This window comes from Heteronotia binoei, chromosome 15 (assembly GCF_032191835.1).
Source record: "Heteronotia binoei isolate CCM8104 ecotype False Entrance Well chromosome 15, APGP_CSIRO_Hbin_v1, whole genome shotgun sequence".
Lineage (NCBI taxonomy): Eukaryota > Metazoa > Chordata > Lepidosauria > Squamata > Gekkonidae > Heteronotia > Heteronotia binoei.
In genome coordinates, this window is record NC_083237.1 from 55,170,620 (window position 1) to 55,183,169 (window position 12,550).

The window sequence follows — 12,550 nt, forward strand, 5'->3', positions numbered from 1 at the left end:
AAATGCAGGTGAAACACAGCAGTACAGTTCATAGTAATTGAACATATGAAGCTGCCTTATACTGAATCAGACCCTTGGTCCATCAAAGTCAGTATTGTCTTCTCAGACTGGCAGCGGCTCTCCAGCGTCTCAAGCTGAGGTTTTTCACACCTATTTGTCTGGACCCTTTTTTTGGAGATGCCAGGGATTGAACCTGGGACCTTCTGCTTCCTAAGCAGATGCTCTACCACTGAGCCACCATCCCTCCCCTGCTCTCCAGGGTCTCAAGCTGAGGTTTTTCACACCTATTTGCCTGGACCCTTTTTTGGAGATGCCAGGGATTGAACCTGGGACCTTCTGCTTCCCAAGCAGATGCTCTACCACTGAGCCACCATCCCTCCCCTAATTGTCCAATGTCAGCTAGAAAACCCACCCCTTCCATAGCACACACACACATGCACAGGCGCGGTGCATTACAGACCCCATACCTTGCGAAAAGGCATCATGCACCCAGCTGGCTCCCACATTGGGGGCCCCGTCGTTCAGCACCACATCCACTTTCCACGTCTTCAACTCTTTGCGCAGGGCCTATGGAGAAGCAAAAGAGACACACCTTGAGCATGGGCCCCCGCTTTCCCTCCATCCAACAGAGTGCCTGCCACCTGTGGAGCAAGGCCAGAAAATCTCACTGACCAGAGCAAAGCGGTCTGGGACAGGAATAGGGGAGAGAAAAGATTCCCAATTTGCGACAGGCACAGATGAGGTGGAGAGCCATCCCTAAAATGTGGAGGCAACCAGGGCTCTTTCTGCAGCAGGAACTCCTTTGCATATTAGGCCACGCCCCCCTGATGTAGCCAACCCTCCAAGAGCTTACAGGGCTCTTCGTACAGGGCCTCCTGTAAGCTCCAGGGGGATTGGCTACATCAAAGGGCGTGGCCTAATATGCAAAGGAGTTTCTGCTACAAAAAGAGCCCTGGAGGCAACAGTAGGCAGTTCTAGAAAAAGATCCATTACCTGGCGACACTTTTCAGTGGTGATGTCTTCCTGCAGGGTGACCACGTTGGGGATGGGCTTGATGGGAACCAGGTCAACCCCTGAAGATAGAGAAGACGGGAGATGTGAAAAGACAGGAGAATGAGTGAAATACAGGAGAGAAGAAGAAGAAGATATTGGATTTATATCCCGCCCTATACTCTGAATTTCAGAGTCTCATAGCAGTCACAATCTCCTTTACCTCCCCCCCACACAACAGACACCCTGTGATGTGGGTGGGGCTGAGAGACCTCTCCCCAGAAGCTGCCCTTTCAAGGACAACTCCTGCCAGAGCTATGGCTGACCCAAGGCCATTCCAGCAGCTGCAGGTGGAGGAGTGGGGCATCAAACCCGGTTCTCCCAGATAAGAGTCCGTGCTTACTACACCACCACACCAAACTGGCTGGGGAGGGGGAGCAGTATGAGGAACAGCTCTCATTTGCAATGCAGCCACAAAGCTAGCCCAATGGCCCACCAAGCTAGTGCCGTCTACTCTGACCAGTGGTGGTTAAGCAAGGTCTCAGGCTGACCTGGTTCTTTTACCTGAGACTTTCTTAACTCCCTTGGGCCAAAAAGAAGCACAACCACCCATGAAGATGTTGCAAAAGGAGATGGAGGAGAGATGCATGTGTGTTCTTATAAACTTCTACTAACTTTTGTAGAAGGTTCGATCAGGGGAAGCACAAGATCTCTTTTTGGCAGCCAATTAATGCAGTTGAGGGAAAAGTAGAATCGCAGCTTTTTAATTACTAGCAAGTGTTACATTTAGCCTTTGAAATCTGGCTGCTGAAAGTTAATGAGCCTTATGAGATCCAGGGCTTCTTTTTTTTGGAGAAAAGGCCCAGCAGGAACTCATTTGCATATCAGGTCACACCCCCTGGTGTCACCATTGTTTTGCATGGGGCTTTTGAGTTGAGAAAGCCCAGCAGGAACTCATTTGCATATTAGGCCACGCACCCTGCCACCAAGCCAGCCGGAACTGCGTTCTTGTGCGTTCCTGCACCAAAAAAAAAAAAGCCCTTATGAGATCTATTTCAACACACCTGTGCATGACCTCATGATTATTTTGAGAACCATCACGTAATAAACGTATAGAGCAGGGGTCCTCAAACTACGGCCCGCGGAGGACGTTTATGTGGCCCGCCGGGTTATGGCAAAATCAGACCGGAAGTGACGTTCAACCTAAACTCGCGTTAGCAACGCACACTTCCGGCACTGGGCTGAGGCGGCGGAGACAGAGTGTGAGGTGATACCGAGGTGAGGCGAGTTCCCAGGCTGGGGTGTGTGGTGTGGGGAAGGGAGAGAGATGCAGAAGACGGAGAACTGACGGCCCGCGGCCTTGTACAGTAACGGCAGTCCGGCCCTCCAACAGTCTGAGGGACAGTGAACTGGCCCCCTATTTAAAAAGTTTGAGGACCCCTGGTATAGAGACTGATCCAAGTTGGTGGCTGTCGTACCAGGGGTTCTCTAGATACCAAGGACAGGACCGACCTGCATGCAAAACTATGCACAAAGTAGCCAGAGGCTCACCTTCTTGCCCTTCACTCCCACCCTTCCAACATCCATGCCCAACCCCTCCTCTGCAGCTTCCAAGCTATTGAGAGGAAACCCGTGTGGCATAGTGGCTGAGCCACAATTTAGAATGTTGTTAAGCAAATTTAAGAGCACCAAACTAGAATCTTGGAGACCCAACTGCAAACGCCCATCCTGTCCTGGAAGCTCGCTGGGTGACCTCGGCCCAGGCACAGCCAACCCGACCCCACAGGATAAAACGGAGAGGACGCTGATAGTGGCCTTGAGTCCCCGCAGGGCAGAAAAGTGGGATATAAAATAAGTAAACAAATTTGATTTGTAGTCCACGCTCCATTGTACATAGGGCTCAGGGCAGTGAACAACAGCTTGGTAAAACACATTTATTTAGTACATTTATAGCCCGCCCTTTCCCATGAAGGGCTCAGGGCGGATTCCAACAAGCTAAAACATTAAAACCAACAATAAAACATCAAAGTAGTTAAAACAATTAAACCAATACATTAAGTCAATCGGTTAAAACAATTAAACCAATACACTAAGTCAATCATTTAAGATGGCATGGATGGCATAAGAACTTGAGGCGTAATTATTGTGGGCAGCCTAAGTTGCCCCAAGAGGTCAACAGTATTGGCCCCAAATGAAGTGGCAGTCATTGCTGGGAGGCCAGTTGGATGGTGTAGTAGGGTAAGGAGGTCCGCTTGCCTCAACCATAGACATGGCAGAACAACTCCGTTTTACAGGCCCTCCGGAATTGTAACAAATTTACAAAACAGAATTTAAAATAGTTAAAACAGTAAGACAATTCTATGACCATTTCTGACGGTGCTTAAAGGATCAAATCGCGTCTTTACCCCATGGGGAGGAGAGAGGAGGAAGCCAAGCTCAATGGAAAACTATTGCTGTCCTCAACCATAGCCAATGGAGTGTTTTGCCTGCTACAGACAATTGTGGAGACCTTTTGGTCCCATGGGAATAGTGCAAATTTGTGTCTTCACTGACATTTGGATTTTCTAATAATCCCAGGCCTGAGGAAATTATTGAAATGGGAAGTGAAAGCTGACAGTCCTGTCGCATATTGTCATTCAAGGAATCAATGGCAGTCGTGGGGTTTTTTCCATGTAGCAGGAACTCCCCTGATGTAGCCTAATATGCAAAGGAGTTCCTGCTACAAAAAAAAAAAAAGCCCTGATGGAGATGAACTCCCTCCTGTGAATTTCATTTGTGGACAACATTGTTGAAACTGTATATTAGATATTGTACGAAATTGTGCATCGGATGTTGAAGGCTACGTATTTTTAACCATACACCCGTTCCATCCAATGGTATTAAATTGTATTTCTTGTTTTGTTCAAATTGTCATTCATAGTAATTTTGAGTCACAGCAGCCTTTTTTAGGCCAGTGGTTGCCTCGTCCTCAACCACAGGCCTGGAGGAACATTTCCACCTTACAGGCCCTATGGAATTGCACGAGGTCCCATGGGCCGTGGATGTCATTTGACAGAGTTCCACCAAGCCCAAAAAGGCCCTGGCTCTGGTTGAGAACAGCAGGATATCTTTCAGGCCAGGGATCACCTGAAGGTTCTTTTTCCCAGAGTGCAATGCTCTTGGCGTATATCAGGAGAGGTGGTCCCGTAGATATGTGGCCTTGGGCCAGCCATTCTTTCTCTTTCTCAGCCTTACCTCCCAGTTGCCATACGGGAATAATACCCACCAAAAAGATAATGGATGAGATTGCTTTTTCCTGTGCTTGGTCATCAAACCTCCCCCGCCCCCCCCATTCCACCTCTCCCTACACCTTCACTTTGGCACTATACTTGTCCAAAGTTGGCGTCTCGCCCAGCACTCATTCTCTTTGCCACCACCGGTTACTCACCAACAATCAGACTGGAAACCGGCATGAACTTGGAAGCCACCTGGAGCCTGCGGGAGGTACAATCAGAATCAACACCAGAGTCAAACCACCACAGCCGAGGGACGCAAACAAAACACCTCCTCGGTGTAGGCAACAATTCAGAGTATGTTGCCTGCTTAGAAACTTTGTGGAGACCTTCAGTCCCAAACGAGCCTTTACTATTGTATGGATTCATGATTAATCCTTTGCCTGATGAAGAATTTGGAAACAGAAAGATATCTGGCTCGCCTGTTGCATTATTTTCACGCTCTTTCCTGAATTGGAGAATTGAGAAGTACACATCCTATCCTCGACTGATTTTCTTTAATACTGAAGGCTTTCAACAGCAGCTGCACCACAACGTATGCCTTTCTTTGATGCTTACGGCATGTTATTTATCTGTTGATGACTTTGAAAAGGAATTGTATGTCTAATATCCTGCAAGGAGCTTTGGTTATATTAATCATAGTAAAGGCTGTTGCATTTTTTTTTCATTTAAAGCTGCATATCGAGTATTCGTAGTAATAAGAGATCACAATTTTTCGCTTTCATTATTCTCTCGTGACTGCTCTCATTTTTTGCAGCCTTCAGATCTCCCGTTTTTACAACTGATCACCAGCTGGCAGAGATCAGTTCCCCTGGAGAAAATGGCTGCTTGGAAGAGTGGCTTCCAAGGCAGTGTCCCATGCTAAGGCCCCTCCCCTCCCCTCCCCAAGCCCTGCCCCCTTCCGGATCCACCCCCAAAGTCTCCAGGTATTTTCCAACACAGACCTAGCAACCCAACCTTGCCCTGCTGCTGGAACCAGCACACAGTCCCGTGTTTACAACCTTCAGTGTGCAGCAAGACTGCTATGCCCCTTGAAAACAAAACAGGCATCCAGCAGCACCTTAAAGGCCAACAACATTTAATCCAACATGAGCTTTTGTGAATCAGAGCCTCGCATGTCATTTTTACCCCTGGTGCTACCGGGCATCTCTTTATTTTGCTGCAACAGACCAACACGGCCACCCCCTGGAAGCACCCCTAAAAAGCATCCTCCGTTCACCCGACGCTTATCACTGACCATCCTCCAGGGGCGGCACACAGATCCAAGAGAGCCCGTGACTTTGGGAGGAACTGGAATTTACGGTTCAACTGGATGAGCTTGAAGGATGAACGAGAGCGGAACCCTAGAAAAAGAGACAGATTCTCAGTATAATAATAGCTAGAATCCAGGCCTTTTTTGTAGCAGGAACTCCTTTGCATATTAGGCCACACACCCCGATGTAGCCAATCTTCCAAGAGTTTACAGGGCTCTTAGTACAGGGCCTACTGTAAGCGCCAGGAGGATTGATTACATCAGGGGTGTGTGGCCTAATATGCAAAGGAGTTCCTGCTACAAAAAAAGCCCTGGCTAGAATAATTGAACCCAAAGCTAGGAAGGGCCCAGGAAGTGGTTATCTTAACCTAGCCATTTCCAAATGGTGTGACCAGAAGCATTTCTATATAACAAAATGGCTAAAGTAGGACTTAAATATTAAGCTATCGTATTGGATGTACATACCAACCTGTGCAGCATTTATCTCCTCCGTTCCCAACCTGAGCAGTTATTGTTCTGAGACACAGAATGGACACACTGGGATTCTGTGATGCAGCTCAAGGCATGGAGAAATCCCAGAAATGTCATCATGAAATGCAAAGTACAGCTGCATTCCTGAGCCACAGTGCTTTCACACATACCATTCCAATCTACTTCAGCGAACATTTGCAAGTGAATTTTGCCATTTCACACAGTAAAACCCAGTTGCAAAATGCACTGAAAGTGTATTGAAAGTGTGTTATTTAGTGTGTGTGAAAACACCAATGGTTGTCAAAGAGGAAAGAGAGACACTGGGGTGGGCAGGAGGGCAATACTAACTGATCTGTCACAGAGACACAAGAAGGGGGCCTGCCCCTCATTCACACAGTTGATCAAGTATAATTTTTACTGTATAGATCAGAGGTAGCCAAACTTGCTTAATGTAACAGCAACACAGAAGAAATGCCAGATGTTTGAGAGCTGCAAGAGAGGAGGGAGGGAGAAAGGGAAATGGAATGAGAGGTAGAAACAATGCAACTTTAACTTTAAATGCATTCTCTAAGCCTTTGGGCTGGCTTGTTTAAATAGAAATGCCTTTTCCAAATTGGCTGATGGGACGGCAGGGGCTTCAAAAGCCACACAATATGTGTGAAAGAACCACATGTGGCTCTCAAGCCACAGTTTGGCCGCCCTTGTATAGACTGAGGTGTGTCTCCAATTTTTATCCAGAAAAGGCTGCTATTATAGTTTGCTTCTAGCCTAAGAACATTTTAGGCTGCTGAATACTGTTTCAACGATCCTGGGCTTCGCTTTATGGCTGGTTTCATTACTGATTGTTCTTATACTGCCACTCTTATTATTATGCTGTATTTTTATTATTGTATAGCACTGTATGTATTTTGTGAGCTACCTCAAGAAGGTCTCTGGAGAGGCAGCACAAGCCATTTCTAAAGAAACAGAAAGGGGTTAGATTTATTTTTTAGGTCACTCCACCAGGGCTCAACCAAGGGCCCATTACGAATGTTTTTTGCAAAACATGATCTAAAAAAGATGTGGCAACCTTTTTACAAACGGGTTGAAAACTGTAAACTGGAAGAGCTATAAGTATATGAATGGTATATTTAACGATGGTATTGAGTCTATAATGTTTACACTATGATAGCCATTATTAATTGGATCAAGGATTAAGCTATGTGTAAAACAGATATTTTGGTGGAGAAACAAAACACTGAAATGTATATTTTTTATTTCTTTTCCCCTTAGCCTTTTCCCTCCTCCATTACTCCCTTTCCTCCCTAAATCCCCCCCTGAATGAAACTTAATAAAAATGTTAAACCAGAAGAATGCTTGTTGCACATAGCAGATTTATGGCGGTCGTAGTAGTGGAAAGTGCCACCAAGTCACATTTGACTTATGGCAGCCCCATAAGGTTCTTAAGAGATTAGGAGGTGGTTTCTCATTGCCTGCCTATGCAAAGTAACCCTGAACTTCCTTGGTGATCTCCCAAGTCATACAAGGGGTCGACCCTGCTTAGATCTAACGAGACTAGCCTGACCTATTCCAGGCAGGGCCGAAGCTGATTTATAGGAGGACCTTGATACGAAGAAAAAGAGCCCCGTGGCGCAGAGTGTTAAAGCTGCAGTACTGCAGTCCTAAGCTCTGCTCACGACCTGAGTTCGATCCCTGGTGGAAGCTGGGTTTTCAGGTAGCCGGCTCGAGGTTGACTCAGCCTCCCATCCTTCTGAGGTCGGTAAAATGAGTCCCCAGCTTGCTGGGGGGAAAGTGGAGATGACTGGGGAAGGCAATGGCAAACCACCCCGTAAAAAGTCTGCCGTGAAAACGTTGTGAAAGCAACGTCACCCCAGAGTCGGAAATGACTGGTGCTCGCACAGGGGACCTTTCCTTGGTACGAAGAACTGCACAGAGTAGCACATCAAACATGGTTAATGGAATCAGGATTTTTCTCACCAGTCTCCTTGGCCAAGTGATAGAACTTGTCCCTTCGGCTCTTCCCCACTTTCCCCTTCTTTCCCATCTTGAACGGGAAATCGCCGCTGCGGCTCGACGCCAAACACCAACCGCGCACGTGCGCAAAGCTCGCTAAGTCCCTTGCTTTCCCCTTTCCTGGTTCTCCGCCGGATGTACAATGTCCGGCTTCCTGCCACCATCTTGAGTGTGGCGGAAACCAAAATTTACAGACTACATGGTACGTTCTTTCCTCTCTGAAGTCAGAGAGCTGTGCCTTCTCGACCACCTTACTTTAACTTCCGAATGGCTCGTGGTTGGAGCCAGTGCAACCCTTTTACAATCTGTGGTCCAGAAAGGCAAAGACCCTACCAAGATGGTGAGTGACTCTTTACCTGGGCTTCCGTCGCGTGAAAAAGACCTCCGAGGGAGGCGGGACGAAGAGGAACCAAGTCAATATATGCTTTAAAGTTTCACTGAGCATTCCTTCCGGTTGCTATTTGGAGAGGGAGGAAATTCTTTCTAGGCGGAGTAAGAGGGGTGGAAAGGATCGAAAATAGGGTTGCCAAGTCCAATTTAAGAAATATCTGGGGACTTTGGGGGTGGAGCCAGGAGACATTAGGGGTGGAGCCAATATCAAAGCTGTGGCAAGCATCATTGAACTCCAAAGGGAGTTCTGGCCATCACATTTAAAGGGACCACACACCTTTTCAATGCCTTCCTTCCATAGGAAATAATGAAGGATAGGGGCACCTTCTTTGGGGGCTCACAGAATTGGACCCCCTGGTCCAATCGTTTTGAAACTTGGGGGATATTTTGGGGAGAGGCACTAGATGCTGTGCTGAAAATTTGGTGCCTCTACCTTAAGAAACAGCCCCCCCCCAGAGCCCCAGATATCCGCGGATCAATTCTGCATGATTTTCTATGGGAATAAATCTCCATAGGGAATAACAGAGTTCCCAGCAGACATTTTCCTCCCCTCCCCCCGCTTTCTGACGACCCTGAAGTGGGGGGAGGGCCTCCAAACCGGGGGATCTCCTGCTCCCACCTGGGGATTGGCAACCCTAATCGAAAAAGCCCTTGAAGGCTGGTTCGTTTGCTGTAGAACAGGGGTGGCCAAACTGTGGCTCAGGAGCTACATGTGGCTCTCGAAGCCCCACTGCCCTGTCAGCAGGCTTGGGGAAGGCATTTGTCTCTTTAAATCACTTCTCCAAGCCAAGCCAGCCAGTGGCTTGGAGAATGAGTTTAAAGATGCTTTCTTTCCACCTCTCCCCCCAATCTATTTGCCTTCCTGCTCTAAAACATCTGATGTTCATGTCTTGTGGCTCTCAAACATCTGTCGTTTATTCTATGTGGCTCTTCCATTAAGTAAGTTTGGCCACCCCTGCTGTAGAAAAAGCGTCTTACACGAGGGTGCTTTAGGCCGGCAAGCTGGAATGCTAAATACTGGTTCTTAAATTTTACTTCTTCAGCAACAATGTACGCAAGACTGGAAACAGCCGTACGGAACAGACTTATACATTTTAAATAAATGGGCATCTGGTACCTTTTGAAAAGACTAACGTAATTCTATTGCGTAACAAAGTTTTCTTATACCTTGAATAAAACTTGGTGCCACTGGACTCAAACTTTGTTCTGGAATTATTACAGTTTGTTAAAATCCCCATGTGCCATCAACGAACAACAATTTGTTGTTGAAGAAAGGTGACGCTCAGATCTGTTAATCAGGGCCTGGCAGATTTGAGTGCAATTCTAAGCAAAGCTACACATCTCAAAGCTCATTGACTTGAACTTGCAAGGGCAGAACTGAATTGTACTGTAAACATTTATCCTCTGGATTTTACTTTTTTTTTTAATTATCCTTTTTGGCCTATTTAATAAGCCCATTTATTTATTTGGTTCACTTATACACCGCCTTTCTGCTTTAAGAAGTGTGTATGAGACGGCCCACAGATTAAATACAGACAGAAATATAGCAAAAGGATTTAAAAAAAAAAAAATAATGCAAAACTGTAAACAGATGCCTGAGCAAAACAATACTCTGGAGAACGAGTCTAATAATGGCAAACAAGAACATATATCGCAGTTCATTGAATCAAAGGTTACCATATTTGGAAAACAAAAAAAGAGGACAGATTTCTGGACTGACTCCTCCAAACAAGTGATCCCTATTGACAAATCTTTTAAATATCCCTTCTATTTAAACTGTGATAATTGCTTCTGAGAATACTCCTAACTTTCCCACCCCAAGAGAGACCATTTTCATCAGCTTAAAAAAAAAAAAAAAGCTCCAAATTGGACGGACACCATAAAACACCATATCTGGTAACCATCCTGTTCTCTCAGCATCAAAACAACAATGCCTTAATGGGCGTTCCATAGCAACCTTCTTACTCAGGAAGCAACTTCGGCCATATTGGCTAAGGGCAAGGAAGAGGAAAAGGAAATACACTCTTTCCGGCTTCCCTATGAGGCATGCGCACCGGCTATACCGGTGAGAGGGTAAAATGGCGGCCGAAGTGCTGGAACAGGTAGGAATCTGGCTCAGATTGCTGAGTCACTTTGGGATCCCCTTTCCCCGGGGGAAAGGCAGTTCTGGGGCTGGGATGTCATTGAAAGGAGCTTTTAAAAAGCGGAGCAAAAGGAAGGGGCGTGGCGCGGGGTTTAATTGGACAGGGGCGCTTGTTGGCATGTAGGGTTCGAATCAAACCTATTGGGAACGATGCAGTTATGGTTGACAAGGGGAGAAAGGAAGGAAGAGGAAGCGGCTCGACGGTAGAGCATCTGCTTTAGTGGGAAAAGCCTTAGATTCTGTAGCCTGCAACTCCATTTAAAAGAGCCCTGTATGTGAAATATAGGACTGCCAAGTCCAGGTGGTAGAATTGCTGGAGATTTTGGAGGTGGAACTTGGGGAGGGGTCGCAGCAGAGTATCATGCCATAAAGTGCACTGTATAAAGCAGCCATTTTCTGCAGACCCTGTTCTGTTGTTTGGAGATGAGTCCTAATTCCAGGAGATCTCCAGGCCCCTTCTGTACGTTGCCAGCCGTAGTGCAGCCGTAGTGAAAGATCTTGAGTTGAGAGCCTGGAGGACCACTGCCAATCAGAGTTGATAGTGCTAACCTTGATAGACCAGTGGTTTGACTCTGTGAAAGGCTACAGAATGAAAAGGTCAAGGAAGTAATCTTAAACCAGGGGTGTCAAATGTGCAGCCTGAGGGACGGATCAGGCCCAGAAGGCCTCGAATCAGGCCAGTGAGCAACACTGTCATCTGCTTCCCTCTTTCTCTTGTTTCCATTGGCATCACAGCTTACTTTGCCAGGCACGCTCAGTCACACAGGAGCTGCAGAGCAAAGCCTCTTATATTGTCCACTGGTTGACTAGTACATGAAGCAGCTTATGTACAAATGCCCAGCTGTTTCATGTTTTCCTCTGGGTCTTAGGTTCAAAGCATTGACCATGAGATTTCTGTAATGAATGTCAATAAATCAAAAGTAGGCTGGCAACTTGCAGACACACACCTAAACACCTGAACAGCATACTCAAGATTGCTACAGCACAGACACAGTCTCAAGATTTTGATGCAGTAATTCAGAGCTAGAGGTGTTACTTTACTTTGCTTTGCTTTATTTGATTTATATCCTGCCCTCCCCGCCAAGGTAGGCTCTGGGCGGCTCACAGCATGTTAGTTACCAGAAACTGTTCAATAAACAAAATATTACAAGAGTGCTAATCTTTTAAGTATATTTCATTTTAAGTTTTAAAAACATATTGAAATGTGTTTGTGTCCTTTATAAAGTTTATATCTTTACCACCTGGCATTACATTTTCTGACGCACATGGCCTGGCCTGACAAGGTTTCATTTATATCAGATCTGGCCCTTGTAAGAAATGAGTTTGATACCCCTGTCTTAAACAATCACAAAGTTAGTAAAACCAAAAGTTTAGTACTGTACTTACATAAGTAAATGTATGAGCTTTGAAATTAGAGACCACTCGACACCAGCCTCTTCATCAGTGGTCTGTTGAATATGAATACCTGTGTAATACAGAATTGAGACTTCCATTGGATGTTTATGAACAATTTACAAGGCTATTTCAACACACACAGAGCAAGCTATAAATAATTCAGACCATGCCCAGCTTGTGTTCCATCAGAAACTTGTTTGCAGTAACCTAGAAATACAAACAGATCAAGATGGGTAGCTGTGTTAGTCTCTCTGTAGCAGTAAAAAGAGTAGGAGTCCCGTAACACCTTGAAGGACTAATAAAATGTGTGATAGGTTATAAGCTTTCATGAGTTCAAAAATACTTCAGGTATTTTTTTCTACTGCGAGAAATACAAATGACTTTTTAATAAAAACTTATGCGCAAAACATTATCCCTAATGAATATATCAAATCTTTTATTGACATCATAAAACACAATGTAGGTATTCAATGTAGTAAAATTAGGTACTTGTGATATTATTAAAAAATACCATGGGGGACCAGGTTTGGGGGTTTGTTCCACAATAACAATGCAGTCCTATGTGGAGTTATTGGACTTAGACTGGCGTAACTTTGCGTAGTACTGTGTTGTAAATTTTAAAAA

At 45.7% G+C, this 12,550-nt stretch overlaps 1 protein-coding gene and 1 non-coding gene across 2 annotated transcripts in view; both read right to left on the reverse strand.

Annotated features, from left to right (window-relative positions):
• FTSJ3 (FtsJ RNA 2'-O-methyltransferase 3) overlaps positions 1–8,119 on the reverse strand; it is a 48,748-nt gene extending 40,629 nt beyond the window's left edge. The window contains exons 1-5 of the mRNA XM_060256119.1: positions 7,963–8,119; positions 5,500–5,605; positions 4,418–4,464; positions 994–1,073; positions 468–567 (exon numbers count right to left, since the gene is read on the reverse strand). Of these exons, the coding sequence (XP_060112102.1) occupies positions 468–567; positions 994–1,073; positions 4,418–4,464; positions 5,500–5,605; positions 7,963–8,029 (400 nt within the window). The 5' untranslated portion in view covers positions 8,030–8,119. The remainder of the gene's footprint in view (positions 1–467; positions 568–993; positions 1,074–4,417; positions 4,465–5,499; positions 5,606–7,962) is intronic.
• TRNAP-AGG (transfer RNA proline (anticodon AGG)) lies at positions 173–247 on the reverse strand. The gene has a single exon. It is a non-coding gene; the product is annotated as a tRNA-Pro (tRNA).
• Positions 8,120–12,550: the final 4,431 nt, after the last annotated feature.